Source organism: Mytilus edulis, chromosome 11 (genome assembly GCF_963676685.1).
Source record: "Mytilus edulis chromosome 11, xbMytEdul2.2, whole genome shotgun sequence".
NCBI lineage: Eukaryota > Metazoa > Mollusca > Bivalvia > Mytilida > Mytilidae > Mytilus > Mytilus edulis.
This window is the reverse complement of record NC_092354.1, coordinates 72,509,868-72,530,800: the sequence shown is the minus strand read 5'-3', so window position 1 is coordinate 72,530,800 and position 20,933 is coordinate 72,509,868. Positions and strand designations below refer to the sequence as shown.

The 20,933-nt window shown below is 32.6% G+C and overlaps 1 protein-coding gene across 1 annotated transcript; it reads left to right on the top strand.

Moving 5' to 3' along the window:
- Nucleotides 1-1,625: 1,625 nt before the first annotated feature.
- Nucleotides 1,626-5,481, top strand: LOC139496219 (uncharacterized). The gene is made up of 3 exons (XM_071284695.1): nt 1,626-1,928; nt 2,311-2,427; nt 4,783-5,481. Exons 1-3 carry the CDS (start codon nt 1,721-1,723, stop codon nt 5,166-5,168), a joined length of 711 nt encoding a protein of 236 aa, XP_071140796.1. The 5' UTR covers nt 1,626-1,720; the 3' UTR covers nt 5,169-5,481.
- Nucleotides 5,482-20,933: the final 15,452 nt, after the last annotated feature.

Below are 20,933 nucleotides of genomic sequence, written 5' to 3'. Positions count from 1 at the left end.
ATTTCCAATACTCAATAATTACATTAGATGTATGTTTCATTATAATACTTTATTCTAATTGGCTAACTGCACATCACATGACAAACAAATGTCGAATCCAATCAAACTCAAGATAATACAAACTAAAAAAATAAATAAAGTTAAAATCCAACGTCCCAGATTTTATAATCCATGAGCAAGAAACAATCTCATATGCACTTTCAAACATTTAAATCGATATCAAATGAATTACGGCGATATTAGGGGTTTAAATTATTCATGTCAAGGGTGGTTCTGTATCATTAGTTAACCGATCACTCGAGTGAATCGGCTAAATTGATTAATAAATGATTAAATCCTATGTCACTGATCTTTTAGTAAGAGTAAGAAGAGGCATGTCTCTATTGTTTTCTTGGGAGTTATCCTTCAATAAATAATGACATTTTAATGTATTGTTTTCTCGGGATTTATCCTTCAATAAATGATGACATTTTAAAATGTTAAATAGTTATTTCATTATGGTAAAATACTGGTACATGTATTAACTTTGAAATTCTAAGCAATTTACGGAATTGGACATTTTTTTTTACTTTCTAGAGCGGAGTACTAAAAGGTCAAGACCTACAAATATACACCCCACCAAGTCACCTTAGAAAAAAAAAGTCTGATCTACATTCATAGGGGCGGGTGGGATGGGTTATGATTTTTTGTATGTGCCAGAAAATGTTGCTCGCGATTTATTGTATATTGAATTTTTCATCTTATTAATAAAAAAATTTTTCAATATGTAACACTCTAAAGTATTGGGGAAAATTGGAGACATAATATATTTTGCTTTGTAATTTGCGTGACAAGAATATTGTTTGTCGTCCGTGGGATCACAATATATCTTTAGAAAAAACATACCCAATCCCCGCCTTGAACATCTTTGATGGAAGATTGTTCTTAGTTTATTTTTACATGTAGTGAAATTGGATAAAAAACAAGGCCACTCGATCATATTAAAAAGTGCATTACTTTGTGTGATATAAATAAACCTGTTTTCGTTGCTGTATTTTTGCCGATTACAAATTCAGTGTTTCATTTATCAAAAGGTTCAAGTTTTGGCAATTAAACATGCAAAAGGCAATATAGTACAGTGATTCATACTGGCATATATATACAAGGATAACCCGGATAATGCAGGCGTTATATTCGCTGATCTACGATGGCCTCCAGTGGTAGAGAAAGAGATCGAAACACATGAGTGAAACATATATCAATTGGTTGAAAGATTACTAGTTTCTAAATGTCAAGTGGCAAATATTTCATGCATGTTCAAATTTAGCCTGGACGATTATACATATACATGCAACGTTTTTATTTTTGGACGCAAATAACATAAATTAAAAAAATATATATTTTAAAATGTAGCATGATTTGCCTCTTCTATAAAACAAAGTATTATAAACTGCATTTAACAGGACGGATATAAATATTACATAGTGAAGATAAAAATTATATTGGCGACTAAATTTATCAGTACAAAATATCGATAACGAGGAAACAAAGAACGTATCCTCGATCTTAGGAGACGGAAAACACTTATTATATAAAGGTCCTGATATAATCTTTCGAAGAAAAACACACGTTATACAAATGTTTTACACGCAATTCTTCCTGTTTGTTAACGAAGCTGCTTTTTTTCTATTCAAACATTTGAACATTTAAAAAAAGTGCTGGTATTGAAAAGTACCGTATCATGGCTTCTCTTAAAATACAAATTGACGACAATTCTAAACGAAACGTTGTTGATCATACAGATGGACACAAACAGATTGAAGGTGCAATCAACATTTCGTGGACGCAGTTGTTCGCCATGTGTATCCTGATGGAAGTGATACGTAAATGTATACTTTGCTTGGTGGCATTTGGTTTAGGCTTCACTGTAGCTTATCTTACAATTGGTGGTAAGACAAGTTTAATAGTACTTTGATTCTTTAATATTGTGCATATTTTCTTCTTAATTGTATGTTTGATACCGAATTGCACTTGTTTAAATTTATTTTCTGATATTCATTTCACGAGTGACGCAGGGAGCTTGACATTATCCGTTTGTTATATTTATTTTCAATTTTGGTTTCGTCTCGGTTCTAGTGATATATGCCTTACATCTTAAGAAATATTTATAAACGTCTGAACATATTTTGTTTTCCGCTTGCAGAAAATTCTGTGAAATTAGATAATCGCACCATTGACATGATCTCGTATCCCGCGCTGCTTCATTTAACTCATTACTATTCATACTACCCTAAGCCCTTGATTCATAGAATCTATCGTTTTCTATTCAAGGGGACTTAAGCTGTAAGCCAAAACATTTACAGAACCTACCAGGACTGGACCAACAGATATCAAACGTAACAAAGATTCTTGGTGAAATTCAGATGGAGTCAGCTGATAGCATGAGAGGTACATTACTGTAATAAATTGAAAATTGAAAACAAACATACACATTGAAAAAAAAAAATAAAAAAAAATAACAGCCAGTCATTAACACACAGGTTACAATGCTGAATTTGACAATAACCAGGTCAATGACTCTACTTGTAGAGGTTTTGTCCCCGAAGGTACATGTATCGCTAGTCCTACAGCCAGCACTTTTTTATTGACTTGAAGTAGATATTATTTTCTATTTTTTTGTTTGTAAAGACCTTAGATTGTAACACTTTTTAGTGTTTAGGGCAACTAGGGGGGGGGGGGGGGGGGGGGGGGGGGGGGGGGGCTCTAGGATGAAAAATTTTGTCCTGCATTTTTTTTTAGTTGTAATCTCCGTCCTGCCTTTTTATTTTTCACTCTATTCGGTCCTGCCTTTTTTTTATTAGTTTATCCTGACTTTTTTTTACCTGAATTGTCATCCTGCCTTTTTTTTGGCCAAGTGTCTCATCCTGCCTTTTTTTTTACTCAAAACTCCTGTCCTGCCTATTTTTTTCAAATTTCATCCTAGCCCCCCCCCCCATAAAAATCAAATGGTAGCTCCCTAAGGCGAATACGCGAAATCAAAAGTAGGCTGATTTTATGAAACTAATGATAAAACCGAAAACGTGAAATAACCGAATCTGTTAACCATGACCACTCGATATCATTTTGAATTATTTCGATTCTAGATTTCTTCTTTCGTTTAAAAAAAATGATACAATCGAAAACACAATGCAAAGTTGCCAACAAATAAGACTTAAAAAAGAGCGCGATAACCGTTAACTCTGGACTTATAGGTCAATCAATATGTGAAAATTCTTTTCCCGCATTTCTTTGAAATATTGACGTAAGGGGACTTTCAAATGAAGTTTTTATGGAGGAACATGAACATTTGTTGTTATTTTGGAATTTACAGACACCTGCTTCCGATATGTTGTTGCCTATTAGATATTCCTTTGATTCTCTATCTGGACAAAAGCCTCCTTTAGCGTATTGAAGATTCTCCTTTATAAGGTTTTGTTTTCGTTTTCTTTTCTGACAACATAAAAAAGAAGATGTGGTATAATTTCTAATGAGACAACTCCCCACAAGAGAAAACATGACACAGAAATTAACAACTATAGGTCACCGTGACGGTCTTTCACAATGAGCAAAACCATATCGCATAGTCCGCTATAAAAACTGCGCAAAAATTATTAACAGTCCGTAATAACTTTTCTTGAGATGTTTTTCACTTAGACCACAAACAAAGAGATTTATTTAAGATTCATATGATTTTATTTCCGAAAACAATACTACAACTTTTTAGGTAGCTCTTTACAAGCAGTATTTGTACATCTAAAAAATTTCGCCGGTAATTTGCAGAGATAACGTCGAAATTGTCTACCAACGACGTCGTGCACTTTAGCGCTAAAGTTGAGGTTACGAATGGGGGAAGCAATTTTTAGGATAAACCGCGTTTATCATAGAATCCAGCACGGTGACATATATTTTTTATTTGAGATTTGGAGAAAGCATGACAAAATGCAGTGTATGCAGAAAAATGATAAAAATGACATTTTTAGGAACAGTTTTTTTCCTTATTTTTAGGTTTAAAAAAATACCCGTGGCTTTGAGCATCTGGTCCGCAATGTCAAGCAAGGCTTGAACAATTGTATAGTCATTTGTGTTGGGATTTATTTTTTGTCTTATTGTCACTTACAAATGTATCACAGCTTCAGATTGAACCCGAACTTAATAATTTACGACGAAGAATATTGGCTCCAAAATTTTCATAACAATGCCTAACTTTTTCACAAAATAGCACAAATCCTAAATTTTCAGCGTCAATTTTCTCTAAAACTAGCACGGTGACCTATGTTTTATTTCGTGTTTTATTTTTTAACTCGCCAAGGCCTACAACATATTTAAAAATTATAAAAATGACATTATATTGAGAAACTGTATCGGATGCCCTTAAAGGTCGACTTTTGATGAAAAATTACGATGACTTTGATTAAAGGCATCACGAAAAAGATATCTCAGGCTCCTGATTAAAAAAAATACTTTTTATAATAATTGATTTTGATTGATTAACTGGTGCTTATAACGCCCCTTTCGTAGAGATGAGTTATTATTGGATGACATCCCCAGCCACGTGAGAAATTCACAACCCCAGTGTTGACAGGCTAGTGACAAAGAAGATGAATGACTTACACCACCCGACCACAATAGCTCGGACCACGAGGTCTCTTATTAAATGATATAAAATTTCTTTTCTTTTCTTTTTTTTTTTTATTTATGCTTGGTGGTTGAAACGAATCACATGACCATACTGCAAAATATTAAACTGTTTTTCTTTTTTTGTAGTTGCAGTTACAATGTGCTTCCAAAGATACCACACAGTTTCCGAGAATAAAACTCTCCAGTTTTCAGACGTTCGGGAGCTCTCAGGAATTACCGGAAATGATGGTGTATACGTTTGTAAATACCAAGGACTATATCTTATATCAGTAACCGTTGTTTCTGACACGAGTGATGCGCAGTTTATGTTGTTTCAAAATTCAGATCCCAAGATGAAAGGGTTAGTGTCTAACGATCCCCAAAAACGACCTAACTCAAGTTACTTTGAATATGGCGCCACAATCGTTGCTGCACTCCAACTAGACAGAGATGATAGTATCAGAATTGTAGCGGAGAAAAAAATGATGATAAGCCCGTATGGTACTTGTTTAACAATTGTAAACTTGATGTAAATTGTAAAATACATTGTTACATCCAACCAAAATTGTAAACTTGATGTAAATTGTAAAATACGTTGTTACATCCAACAAAAATTGTAAACTTGATGTGAATTGTAAAATACGTTGTTATATCCAACAAAAATTGACAACTTGATTTAAAATGTAAAATACTTTGTTATATCCAACCAAAATTGTATATTTGATGTAAATTGTAAAATACTTTGTTATATCCAACCAAAATTGTAAATTTGATGTAAATTGTAAAATACTTTGTTATATCCAACCAAAATTGTATTCTTTTGATTATTAAATTTTACAACTAGAATTTGCTAATATCATTATATCTGCAAAGAAATACCACAACACGAGAAGTCAATGTAAAAAACATGCTTACCACATCAAAATTACAACCATTAGCAGAACGTACAAGATTAGTAATGATGTAGAGGAAATCATACCATCTTGTTGCTGCATCATCTGGCATGGTTGATCTGGCATACTCATTAAAACAGACTTTTAAGAACTAGGAAAAACGATACACTCACATACAGACATATGTATTTGGTAACACTTTTTGAAATTTTGGTCTTCAGTGCTCTTCAACTTTATATTTCATTGGGCCTTTTTTTTTCTTCACTTTTTTGGGGATTCGAGCGTCACTGATGAGTCTTTTGTAGAAGAAACGCGCGTCTGGCGTATAGACAAAACTCAATCCTGGTATCTATAATGAGTTTAATTATTATGCATGCATCTAAGAACTCTTAAAAACATTCATACTTTACTTTTACATAACACAATGTAATCAGCTCCATGTGATATTGTTCAGGCACCATCCATTGATAGTTTCATGGAACAGATTACTCCCAAGCTTTTTACAACTTTTTTTTTTCATTGCACTAACGTCATATTTTGGGTTACTTTATATATAAAAATACAAAAAGTCCACGTATGCAACACTACGTAATCCAGTCACGACGTCTCAGTACTTACAGCTGCAAGGACGTGCGGATCAGCTAATGATTACCCGCCAGGTGAAACATGTAACGCTGCTTAGATGATTCAACAACAAACTATAGTGAACCCCATTGGGGATGGATGATTGTCATATGCTGCGCAAACGTCAGAGAGTTATGTATGTCGTAGTTTGAGTGCGATTTGCAGTCATCTATTCCCGAGTTACTGATTCATATTCTAGCAACACATCGTCGAGGTTAAAGGGCTGCCTAGTGTATCAAACTGGACCCGAAAGCAGCCGTCGTGAAGTCCATAAGAAAACATCAAAAATAGTGTAAAACCAAACAAAAAAAGCTCACGTAAACCAATATGACCCACTACCAAACTGGCTCTTTCAACTTATTCCTGATCAACTGCACAAGAAGTATTGTTAATACTGAACACTAGGTTTATTTTTAGGAGAGAAAAAAGTATTATAACAAAAATACAGAACTCCGAAGAAAAATCATAACGGATATTTGTAACACTATTGTGTTCCAGAAGGATGATACATGTTACAAACATTTTGAATATAAATAAAATATAGACAATTATAGACTATAGCGAGAGACTTAATGACAATATTAACCTTATGTTGCAATTAACTACTTAATCAAAATTATGCCCAGTTAAATACGGATGACCACATTTATTTTAATGTTTCAATATGAGATTATCTAAATTATGTCCTGTTGAACTTTTCCTTTAATTGATTTAATTCCGATAACGGAAGTAAGGCGACTTTGAATTGTAAATGGGATCATTGGATAAAAGCAATCGAAAAATATTGCACTTTAACTAGATTGGGTGATGGGGATATACCAAGGGTGGAATATCAATCTTGCACCGGGCCTGTAGGTGATTTTATTAGGCGTTATCTGGCTGAAAGAGAAGTTGGGTGGAACTAAAACCAAATCTCACAAGAAGGTTCGCTGAAATAAACGATCGGCATCAAGCTTTTGCCATTTTAAGGAAAACAAAACAGAAACCTAACGAGTTAAATAATTTGATAACGCATAATGAACTTGACCCCAAAGTATAAGTTGGACTTTTTATTTCGCTAAAGTTTTTAGATTCCGATGCAAATACTCGAGCATCTTCGGAAGTCAAAATCATCAATTTCGTTTTCTGTTTATTAACTGCAAGGTTATTCGTTTCCAAATCATATTGGGCCAACATGTTGATTCCATTGACTTTACTAATATTCGGTGAACTTACTGCTAGGTTATAAACAGAATATATTTCAAACTGACCCAGTGAATCTAATAAAGGAATTGATATCACAACAACCAATTTTTCTTCGTTTATCAGAGTTGTACAAGTTAATGTTTTGTAAAGATGCCAAAGATCTTCTTTCGGGTCAAAAGGTAGTCTAAATTGAGCACTTAATTTGGACTTTACTTCTAGCAATAAATTTCTTTAATCTGTTGGCCTAATAACTGATGGTGACAAATGACCAAGCGACAACATGTTAAGTTGAAGCTTAAGATGCTGTAGGTAATCTCTTGCTATACCTATAAGTTCATGTAGGTCCGTTAAAGACCTATCAAATTTTGCATACAATCTCACAAAATTGTCTAAGTCCTGTACATCTTGAGAAAGCTCTAAACTAAAATTCTTGACATTATTTAAATTATTGATTATTTGATTTATGCTTTTTCTAATTTCCGTAATTTGACCTTGAGACAGCTTCATAACCGAGAGACATGCGTAATGTGTTTTTGATTTTCAGCTAGTTTATTTATATTATCTTGTATTGATTCAAGATCCTCCGAACTAATTAGTCCGAACAGAAACGAAAGTGCTTTTTTCAACAATAGGGAGTACACGTTTACCTCGCTTTGGTTTTACTTCCTGAAGCGACTTTATAGCTTTCAATTCGTTAAGAAGAAAAGTTTGTGTTAAATTTAAATTGGAAATTTCGTGTTTTAAAATACTGATAGTATTTTCGTATCTCAAATATCTACCAGGGTCTCTTCGTTCCTGTTGCCAATAGTTCCTCATAGTTCCTCAGACATACCATTAGCTGTGTCTGACAAATGTTCCTCAAGCGTCGTTATTAACGTTTGATAGGGGGTTAAACTTATCTCAAAAACAACTAGCCATCTTGCTTGCGTCGTAGTTATCTCTTTTATTTTTAAAAACAACATTTTCTCTTATGAAAAACATTTTAACAGGGTATGCCAAGAGAACTAGGAATAATCTGAGCTTCATCATTCTGAAAAATAACATTTATTTATAAATTATTTATTATTATTTTATTTCAAGCAGAGTTTGGACTGGTTATATCACATCCGTTTGTGAAAATGAGGGAGGATTAATGAACTCAAACAGTTCTTAAACTTATGCAACAAATATTACTGGAGAATATTCCAAGCTTCGTCATTCTTGGAAAAGAATATGTATTTAAAATAAAAGTCTGGCCTTTTACTTATATGATTTAGACTCGTTTCAAGACATTATAATTAGAGGCATATTCCTCTTTATATTGTATACCCATTTTCTGGATGAAAATATGCTTTAATAACCTATATATTTGGTTCTTGTCATTATGTATAGCGCGTGATTAAAATCGGAAAGGTTGTCAAAATTTATTTCTTCAAGAGGTAAGAGTCTTTTTATAAAATCGTCCTCGACTTTTAATTTGTGACATAATTTCATGAAAGTTACGTAATGGCATTGTCTTATTATTCTAGCTTTACAAATATCATCAAGGATTTATTCCAATTCGACTAAGGTACATAAATTATCGATTACAACTAAATTATTTTTAGTAGCCCATTCTTTATTTAATAATTGAGAGCGAGTGGATAAATTATCGGGAGCCTTGATTGCCCATTCATCTACAACTATATATATATAAATACATGCACGGCATGTTATCTATGCAAAAACCAGGGGTGTCGAACAGATGAATGTATTCATTTTTAGTTTCCATTCTGAAAAAAAAAATATTAATGTTTAATAATTATGAATATATACTTTATTTATTTATCTATTTATTTTATTTCATTTTTTATTTGGAACAGGCAGCTAAGACCGCTTTAGCCAGAAGAATATTTAAATCAGTCTCAGGAGTTTCATTTGTCTTTTTATATTCAAATGCTCCGTTACCGTGTGCCCCACTTGCCATTTCGAGTATTATAAGTAAATGATATTAAAGAATATGTCAGATTATCAGTTGTTCTATTTATTCCTAGCTCTGTTGTGAGACATTGCAAATAATGATTTTTACATATGAAGACAACATAATTGAAGGCTTTTCTGCTGGAACTACGACATATTTATCTTGGAAAGAGGATAAGCATCCACAACATCCGGATTCTTGAAAGGGTTAGTAAATATTGTGCTCATAGTACATCGTAGTAAATGCGCTTATGAATGCTTGATCGAATAGCTTTGTTCCATTCAGACAAAGTTTCAAGTTCTGGTTCGTCTGGTTCGCGCTTTACCCATTTTCTTGCATAGTCCTCAACCGCATCCATCAGTAAACTGAAGATCTTTTTCCAGTTGATGAGCTGGGGAATTCTATATTTTGGTCTCTTGGCTAACAACTCAGTTGTTCATTTGTGACGATGCCAAGGTCACCAGTAATGACCAGCTGGACTATAATTGTATTGTGACGATGCACATGATCAATAAAACAAAGATTTATTCACTCCAGTCAGATAACTTTTAACTGTTGTCATTTCTCTCATTTAAACTTTACATTTTATAAATGTAATACCAAAAGGAAGATTTCTAGGTGATTTCTAGAACAATAATTGTATTCAATGACAAAACGTTTTATTTATTATAAATCTTTGTTCTGATAAACGTTCGTCAATAGAATGGTAAACAGAAGTTACATGTAATAAATATCAAAGGAGTAGGTCCGGTAAGGACCGATTTTGGCCTCAAATTTCAGGTTCATCTGACGAAAGATTTTGACCACTTTTTAAACACTTAAGTGTCTATTTTATTTGAATTAATTAGTTTATGTGAAATATTTTAACAGATTTAGTCATTAAAAATGATCCGATTCAAGCTCAAATATGAAAAATCTACCTAATATGCCGAAAAATGTCACTTTTCAGATGGTTTTTGGTAAAAATGAAAGTGGCCGCATCCGTGTTCCTCCTCAACCTTTATATATATTATGTATTATCATAAAATACAACTTACATTTCAATATTAAGGATGAACACGAATGCGGCCACTTTCGTTTTACACGAAAACCGTCTAAAATTTAACTAAAATGCTAGAATTATGAGGATTTCAGTAATTTAGCATGACTTAATGGTGCTAGTACCGGATATATGTGCATTGTATTGTCAAAAAACAGCCCATATGTATGTAGCAGAAGCATTCTACTGTCCAATAAATAACTAAAGGTTTACATTTTAACAATTTTGTAAAACTGCTATATTTTGGGGCCAAAAAGGGGTCTTACTGAACCTACTCCTTCATGAATTAGAATAAACATAATTAGTATACTACTTAAAAAATCTAAGTTGAATTTAGCTTGGAGAATACACAGATGAATTAATATGCCTTATAGATGTACATTACTTTTTAAAACATGACTGTTTTTGTCATATTCGTTACTTACTTAAATTAATTAATGTTTACTCTTTCGAAGCACCTAAGATCACCCATAGTTTTTGGTGGGGTTCGTGTTCTTTATTCTTTAGTTTTCTATGTTGTGTCGTGTGTACTATTGTTTGTTTGTTTGTTTGTCATTTACATTTTTAGCCATGTCGTTGAGAGTTTATTTTTGATTTATGAGTTTGACGGTCTCTCTAGTATCTTTCGACCTTCCTTTAAATTGAATTATATTTCGATATTCAATATATTTTTATCAATTTACTTTTGTCTTTTTATAACCATTAATTTACACTTCATCACATAATGGAATTCACCTCCAAGATGTTTTAAGTCACATAATTTAGCATATTAATCTATTGCAATAAAAAATCATAATATCTAATAAAATTTGTAGATTTAGCTAACAAAGTCCTTATATTTGTATAAAGTAACATTCGTTTATATATATCATTTATTCTGGTATCACCTAAGTTGGACAAAGGTATACAGAAAAACACATTAGTTTACATTACGTTACATATAAGTACATTTGTTGAGGAAGCATTAAATATGAGTTTTTTTACAACGGTATGATCAGTATAGCCGACAGGTTAACATCAGAGAGAATCCAGTTTGTCATTTATAATTCTAATAAATTGGCACAATTTTCGGAGTTTCGATTTCTGTTTTTGGTTCATATTAATAGTATTAAATTTTATAACATTACAGTTCGTTAGGTATTTATTGTCAATATGTAGTGTTCTATCTGTCAGGAGACTGCTGCATTCCATTACATAGTGGTATTCATCACCTATCGCAACTCTGCATAACGGACACTTTCTCTGTTCTCGGGGAATGTTTTGCCATCTGCCATTTTCAATCGGCAGTTTATGGTTCATTGTCTTAAACCGCGACATTGTTATTATATCTTTATCATCAAGTACGTTAAGGTAGTGTTCGAAATTGTGTGATGTCTTGTACAGGCGATAATTCAGGGCTTTCGGCGAATCGTTTACCTTTCCTGTCCATGACTGTTTAAACTGATCTTCTAGTCTTTGTTTAATTGTAGATTTAATGTTAGGTGATGTGTTTTGGAATGACCATAAGTAAGAGAATCCACAATTGTCTAGAATACTTTTCATCTTGTCTAATGATCGCGATCGAAATGTTGTTTCTTGTGATAACTTTAAAAGGTATCTAAACATGACAGCAGCGAGCTTACTTTCTTTACCGGTAATCAACTTTGTCCAATAAGATATAATTCTAGTTTTGATATCTATTTCTAGGGGATACCGACCCAATTCTCCGTAAATGAAGTCGTTTTGAGTAGATGGCTTAAGATGTAAAAGTAGCTTAAAAAATTTAGTTTGAACTCTTTCTAGTATATCTATGTTTTCGTAACCCCATATTTCGCATCCATAAAGCAGAATAGGTTTTACCAGTATGTCAAATAAGTCTACGTGGCATTTAATTGATAAATTGTGAATTCTTCCCTTCCTTAAAATTTCGTACATTGCACTTATTGCTTTGTCCTTTAGATTTTGTTTGCATTGTTTAAAGCTGCCTGTTTTGCTGAAAATAATTCCTAAGTAGTTAAAGTGTTTTACAGTTTCAATAAGATGATTGTTGAATCGGAAAAGTTGAGGGTTTGTTGTTCTTCCTTTTGAAAAAATTAAGATCTTAGTTTTATCAATATTTACTCGCATCTTCCAGGTTTCGCAATACTTTTTAAATTTGTTAAGTGCATGTTGCAGTTGGTCAGGTGATTCTGCCAGGATTACAGTGTCATCTGCGTAGAGAATTATGAATAATTTCATTAAAGTTCCAAGTTTTTCTTCTATATCTTTACTAATTGTGTTCATGCCTAAAACATTTTCTGAGATGAGATAGTCTTCTAGGTCATTCAAGAATAAAGAAAATAAAAACGGTGACAGATTTTCTCCTTGTCTGACACCGATTTCACAAGCGAACGGTTCACAAATTTGACCATTATAGCTCAAGCTGGATTTAATATTCTGGTACATGCTGAAAATAGTATTAAACATTTTCCCCTTTATATTGCTGTTCAACATTTTAAACCATAAGAAATTACGATTAACCGTATCGAAGGCCTTTTCGAAGTCTACACATGCGCAAAATAGTTTCTTTTTTGAGTGTTGTAAAACTTCAATTAGAGAGTTCAGAAGAAACGCGCAATCAATTGTTGAGTATTTTTCTCGGAAACCATTTTGATTTTCTTTAAGAAGAGATGTTTGTTCTGAGAATTTTTTAAGGCGTTCATTTAATACCGCTGTAAAGACTTTTCCGAAACAGCTCACAATAGTTATTGGTCTGTAATTTTTGGGGTTGCGTTTGTTACCTTTGTTCTTGTAGACAGGTTTTATCATTCCTTGGACCCATTGTTTTGGGATTTTTCCGGAGTCGAAAACTAGGTTGAAAATTTTCATATATATGTCGATAAGAACATGAGCTGATGTTTTTAAATATTCATTAATCAGTTTGTCTTCGGCGCATGCTTTGTTATTTTTCAGATTTTTCAGCGCTTTAAGAATATCATGTTTTGTAATTCTGCTATTTAACTCATCGTTTATTTCTTCATGGGAAATATTACTTTCAATTTGTTGATTTTCTGTATCATCTCTCAGATCACTGTTTAACTCTTTGAAATATGAGACTAATTTGTCGAAATCAATCTTGGGCTGAGCTGTACTTTTGTTTCCATTAAGAAGTCGCCAAAATTCCTTACCATCATTTTGCTTTAGATCATCCATTTTCTTTCGGAAATCGCTTCTGTATTTCTTATGTGCTTTGTTCATTGTATTTTTATATCTCTTCTCGGCATCTAACACAAGTGCTCTGTGGAACGGTGACTTATTTTTATTTCGTTTCATCTTACGGAATTCTGACCTAGCGGTTTTGCAGTCATGGTCAAACCATGGTTTATTTTTTCTATGTTCTGACTTCTTTCCTGCACAGACTTTAAACCCAAAAGTGTTTCTTGCTGAATTTATTAACACTTTGCCTATTTTACCTATTATCGTATCTACTGTTTCTTGCGTCACTACTGTCGTGCCATCAATTTCAGAATTAATATTTTCTATTTCTGTAAGGTTCAAGCATTCTAAGAATTTGTGTGATTTTTCATTAGTCCAATTTTTTATTTTTTGTTCATTTGTTCTAGTATCATCGCTATATTTGGTGCTAACTTCTTGATCTGTTTGTTTCAGCGATATCTCGATTGGGGAATGAACATCTGAATAGAGGCTTGAAAAATCAAGTACTTTAAAATCGGTAAAATGTTTGATAAGTTCTGCGCTGCACAGGCAATAATCAACAACGCTTGAATTTCGGCATGTGAACTTTCCATCTATGTCACCTAGAGTTCTCCCATTCATGATGAAGAAGTTATTTCCCTTGCAAAATTCTATTAGTTGATTTCCAAATCTATTCTTGTTTTTATCTCTACTGTTCCTTTTGCGAGAGAAGTCATACTGGTCTAAATTGCAAACAGCATTTATTTGTTTATTTTCGATATCCACGACATGAGATTCACTGTCGGGAACAAATATAAAATCATCCTCGGACCCGGTTCTTGCGTTAAAATCACCAACAAGTAAACATTTTGAAAACCTATGTGATAGTTCGAATAATTCCATCTCAATTTCGTTTATTGCATCAATGGATGAATATGAAGTATATTCAGGGGGGATGTAAATAATTCCCAAAAGAATGTCATCTGATATATTTATTACTTTCGATATTTTACACCACAAAACAAATTTACTTTCAGTTTTAATATATTCAATATTTTCTTTGAGATGGTTTTTGTACGCTACAGCTAAACCCCCCGATCTTCTTTTGCCAATTTTATTTCTGTTTTTATAAATCAATTCATAACCCTGTAATTGTATATCATCGATATTGTCTAATTTTGTTTCTACAATGCCAGCAATGTCCGTTTTATACAGCAGTTCCGTAAATTCAGGATATTTGAGTTTTGATTTAATTCGACAACAATTAATACAAGTAAGATTTAAATAATTTAACTTATCATTCTGATTTTTCGAGGACTCTCTCGACCCGTCCTACAGTTGCGTGGTTATGGTTGCCTCATTAATTGCGTCATTGTTTCCAGATTCCTGTCGGGACCTTTTAAAAGGGCGTTCATTTGCAGTTTTGTTTCTATGCGAATTTTGTTGGGCTTGACGCAGTAGAACATCCCTATATTCAGTGCCGTTTCGTTTTGTGTCGGGTGATACATGCGGTTTTCCATTGATATATAATTTATCTCTTACAAGTTTTACTTTTTTACCCTCATTCTTGGTCATCTTCATTACAGGGTAGAGTTCTTTCCGTTTTCTTTCAATTTCGATCGGGAATTGTTCGCTTATCCCAAATGTTTTCCCTTTCAGCTTGAATGTATTTTTAAGTACATCTTCAAGCTCATCTCTGTGGATAAATTTGGCTACAATAGGACGGGCTCCGTTCAGTCCGGGTTTTCCAAATCGATGAACGCTACCGAGATTTACGTTATACGGTATGTCCAGTTCGTTTAATAAAAAGTTCTGAATTTTCAATTTGCACGATTCTTCCCGCTGAAACGCTAACCCGGAGAATACTAGGTTATCGCTCATGCTTCTGCATTTTAAGTCTAACACTTCGGCTTTTAATTCCTGAATGATTATGTTTGAGACATTTCCATTTTCCTCCCCTATCGTCTTCATCCTGTCTTTTATTTGAGATATCTCTTCAGTATTTGCTGAATATTTGTCTACTACAGTATGAACGATCTGACCCATTTTTTCAACACTTTCTTCAACTTTCCTATTTCGGTCTTGGATCTCGACAATTGTTTCCTCATTTGACTGTACTCTTGTAGACAAATTTGACAGGCCTTCCTTTATGCCATCGATTTTTTGTACTTCTATCTCTATTTTCTCGATCCTATCCGTTAGGACTCGTAGCGACTTCAGGATCTCCATTAGGATAACTCTAGCATCTTTGTCATACAAGAGGTTTCCCGATAATTCATCGTCGGTTTGTTGGGTATTTGCGGCCATTTTGACGTTGCTTTGGTTATCCGATTGTTATCAATTGTTCCGACGTATAGTGACGTTATGACTAGATACAGGTTCCTTCTTGTTTTGCATAAGTTTTTGTAGAAAACGGTTTTAAGAGAATAGGACCAAAAAATCACATAAAGATCAGAGTTAATATCAAGCGAAATCTTCTTACCGTTTTTATATCGTTTTTTTAAGTTGTTCGGCTGATTATATTCAATCTTGTAGCGATTTTGTTCAAGAGCGAATTTTGCGTGCTGCTTCCTCAACAACGTACCGGAAATCAAAATTTATAGTGGAAAATTGTTTTAACGTTGAATAGGCTACAATTAAAAATTGCTTGCTGGTCCCTCTCTGTGATAACCATTATATTACGCTGGTTCATTTCCCAATCAATCTGTCACCAAGGGAAGATAAATAAATCGATTTTCGTTCATAGTCTTTTTCAAAAATGATGACAGGTTCTTTATATTGGTATGTAATCATTTTAAACGTTTCAAATTTATGAAATTATATTCGTACATCAATGTTTTTGATACACCAATAACAAAAACTGAAATATATTGAATTGATACATTTTGTAATTATTCAAAATTATATCAGAAACCTAAACTTAATTATAAAATAATGAACCTGTTAAGGGGAGAGAATACTCGCATAACTTTTTTGAATTGGCACATAATACAACGAAATGTCACTCTTGCATACAAATGGCACATCAATATAATTAATTATCTGCGAAATCGTCCCCCACCTTCAATGATGATTCTAAATTATAAATATAACCAAAAGTTGTTAATCTGTAGATAGTTAAGACTAATGAAAGCTAACCCAATGTAAAAATATTTCTTTGCAATTTTTTAAAACTTCCTCAGAAAAATACTCGAGCCACTTGACTTTCATAGCTCAAAATTAACGTTTTTACACAATATTTGAATAAAGTAGTTGAAGATTATTCGCTTCTCAAAGTGTAAGACACAATAAAAATCGTATGCTTGCACCATCCTACCGAAATACGGATTTAATTAAGTCCTGAACATTTCGACATTTCTTCGTATATTTTGAACAAAAGCGGTTTTAACCAAATCACAAGTACGTGTTAAGATCCGACTAAATACCTATTTTCCTATATGGTCAGGTAAAGTTGCTACATAATTCGCATATTTTTTTTATCTGTCTGAATTGTTTTTCCATGTACCACTTTGTATCGGTAATCTGTGGTTAATTAATCTATATTGACATAAGTATAAATATCACGAGGTTCCAAAATGTATGCATACTTTTCGAATCCAAAAGGTTCTTAAGAAAGGCGGTAATTTAATGTTTTGAGGTCGTTTGAGAATTTGAGTATCATGCTTGTTTAAATTGATCTTGGAGAGATGTTTTACAGCATTCTTTAACCGAATTTCATTTAAAAAAGTTTGAAATAACCATACATCCAAAATGTTTCTTAAAAAAGCGGTAATTCAATTTTTTTGAGTGGTAGAACAGTTTCAATTAGAAAAGTTTCTATACATTTCTTCCCCCAAAAAACTTAACATTATTTCCATAAGATAAACTAAGCATTAATTTGTATGTTATTGCTGATAGTTTACTAGTATCAAATCATTCGAACTTTGATATCAAAACTAATACCTTAATTCCCCATATACAACACAATGTGGGGTAGAAGATTTTAGATGGAGAATAAGTTTACACAATTTCAAATGAACCATTTCTAATATATCATTATTTCCAAATCCCTTTATTTTACAGCCTTAAAGTAAAAGAAGTTTAACCAATTTATCAAATTAATCTAATTAATTATTGAAAATCCATGCTTTCTCCCCTTTTTGATAACGTCATACATGGCTATCGTAGATTTTTTTGCGAGTTGCTCCTTATTTGCTTTAAATGACCATTAAAAAAAAAATCACAAGATAACTAAACTCATAAACAATTTCTAAGTCAGAGTTATCAAAATTGAATCTAAGATTAACAGGCTGTCTACCACTGCAAACAATCATGCTTTTGGTCTTGTCTACATTGACTTTCCTTTCAAACATTATAATATGATTCAAAAGAGTACGTCCGTTAAGGGCCGATTTTGGGCTCAAATTTCAGATTCATCTGACGAAAGATTTTGGACACTTTTTAAAATCTTAAGTGTCTATTTCATTTGATTCAATTAGTTTATGTAAAAGATTTTAAGTGATTTAGTCATTAAAAACGTTCCGATTCAAGCTCAAATGTGACGGAAAACGTGTACAATTTAACTAAAACGCTAAAATTGTGAAGATTTCAGTAATTTAGCATGACTTAATAATGCTAATACCCGATATATGTGCATTGTATTGTCAAAAAGATCCCATATTTATTCTGCTTTCAAATAAATAACTAAAAGTTTACATTTTAACAGTTTTGTAAAACTGCTATATCTTGGGGCCAAAAAGGGGTCTTACTGGACCTACTCCTTTTGCAAGTAGCAATTGAAGTTCTTTGGCATTCAGTTATTTAAGAAAGTATCGTGTGCGTAGAGAATTGCAAACAGTTAACATATATTTTTAGTGCAAACAAAGCTTTTATCATTCCCCGTTTGAATAATTTTGATGCAATATCTTTAAGTTTACTAACAATTGAAATTTAATTGTTTCGAAGGAAAATATGAAATAGAAATAATTCATCTATTTCCTTGTAAAGAGACGGAACATTTTTTTTTTAAATACATGCACTTATTTCGAGGAAATACAATCACTTTAGTGCGAAACTAATCAAATAAGGTTTTAATAAACAATGCCGTAATCAAATAGCTAAGTATCAAAATGATTGTTCACATATATAACATTTAGCAAATTTCATAATGAACGCACCGAAATAATATGTATCCGATATGCTCGCAACGCACGCATGGAAGACTTTCATTGGATAACAATGAAACTAACTTGTGACAAAGATGAATCATACTGTCCTCGTACTGATTGATTCGACAAAATCTGACCTGTACTTTTGAATCTCCTTTTTTTTTTACAAATTAGACCGTTGGCTTTCCTGTTTGAATGGTTTAACACTAGCAATGTTCTTGTTCCTATATAGCGTGGTGTTCGCTGTGAGCCAATGCTCCGTGTTTAAGGACCTACATTGGTCTATAATGGTTTACTTTAAACAAATTATTACTTTGATGGAAAGTTGTCTCATTCGAACTCATGCACCATCTTCTTATATCTATAAATCTTTAAAATTTCCCCTTATAAATAACTACTTTCCAGTCCTCCAACTGAACGATCTAAATTTATCAATATAGAAAGATATATTTATACACATTTCTAACGTCAACAGACATTTACATCTTCTTTTTTTTACGTTCTAAACATTTTTTTTAGTATTCATTGAAGAAATGAATTTATAAAAAGCGATACGGATTGTTATTTTGCACTAAGAAAAGTTCGCGTATTTATACGGTCGGTTACTAGCCAAAAACGAAAGTCAAATCTCTGTGGCAACAATACATCGGAATGCCATCACGGTCATAGCGATGTAAAAGAGCGTCCACGCGGCGAGCTGAATATGTTCATAGAGATATCGATTTACCAACGGGAAAAGTCTTTGATATCCAAAAAGAACTGGTTTCCTTCTCAATATCTTTTTCTATGTTAATAATAAATACATTTTCTGTTTGACAAGATTTTTGATTTTCATTGTATCTGAAGTTGTCCAATTAATAGTCTGAGGCTACTCAGCTGATATCTTCAAAGTTCGGGACATCAGCATTTGTACATTTTAGTTTGTTTGGATTATTGATTTTACCATTTGACTATTTATTGTAATTTGGAGCTGTATTGGATTGGATTGTTAAATGAATGTTTCTTTTATACAGTAATGATATTTTTTGACTATTTCGATATTACCAAGGTGGATAGGCTATAGCAGTGTGACCAGTATATTATAATCTAATAGGTCGGTAAACGTATGTGCAACCGCATTTGAATTCCGCCATTGCATCATCACTTCAAATAGAATTATAAAAAAGAAGATGTGGTATGATTGCCAATGAGACAACTGTCCACAAGAGACCAAAATAACACAGACATTAACAACTATAGGTCACCGAAAGGCCTTCAACAATAAGCAAAGCCCATACCACATAGTCAGCTATAAAAGGCCCCGATAAGACAATGTAAAACAAAGCAAACGAGAAAACTAACGGCCTTATCTATATAAACAAAATGAACGAAACACAAATATGTAACACATTAACAAACGAATTACAGGCTCCTGACTTCGGACAGGCACATACATAAATAATGTGGCGGGGTTAAACATGTTAGTCGGTTAAACCATGTGATTGAAAACAATAGACTGAACAGATTATTAACACTTTCAACTATCAATAAGCGTTAATTTTGTTACAGTTACGAAATTTTAGTGATATTGATCCTAAAACATTAAACCGGTCATGATCTGAGTTTGTGAATTATGTTTGCAGTTTTTTTGACATGCATTGTGACGTGTCATCGTATTCATTTTATATTAGAAAACTATAGCAGTTATATTAGAAAAGTATCGCATTCATAAATTTTTGATATTAAAAAATCATCGCTATGATATAAGACAAATATCGCATTGATATTTTAAAATATAGCAGTATCTTTGACTTATGGGTGATTTTGGCTTAGCAAACAATTGAATTCATCTCAATTGCATTCCACTGAATTTACTACATGATATTTATAGAATGTGTACATCTACAAATGATAAATCATGCATTTTTGTTTCATTTATTCAACAATTCAATTTTCTCGTTTAAATACATTTTGCTTGTTATTACATAAAATAATTCATGGAAATTACACACCATACGTATGTCGTGTTAAATGTCACCCTGTTTTAAGAAACGAGTCATTACTTTATACCGAGAAATCTGCCTTTCTTCGTACAAATGCTAACATTCGTCTGAAATTTCCCACAATGCAACTCGTTGATATAAGATAATATCGCTCGTTGATATAAGAAAAGTTTTTATCGAATCGCTTCTTCCATAGACTGTAACACCTCGATAAGAAGGAAATTCATCACGTATCATCTATGAAAAAGTAACACTTATAATACAATCATGATATAATCTTTAGATCAAACTCACAATGGAGACCATTGTTTTACTCAGAACAGTGTCTTATTGTTA

Bases quoted from the DNA above. Each gene is read 5' to 3' on its own strand.
- LOC139496219 (XM_071284695.1), top strand. From the start codon at position 1,721: ATGGCTTCTCTTAAAATACAAATTGACGACAATTCTAAACGAAACGTT. The intron at 1,929-2,310 runs GTAAGACAAGTT...TTTCTATTCAAG, and splicing joins AGCTTATCTTACAATTGGTG to GGGACTTAAGCTGTAAGCCA. The intron at 2,428-4,782 runs GTACATTACTGT...CTTTTTTTGTAG, and splicing joins GTCAGCTGATAGCATGAGAG to TTGCAGTTACAATGTGCTTC.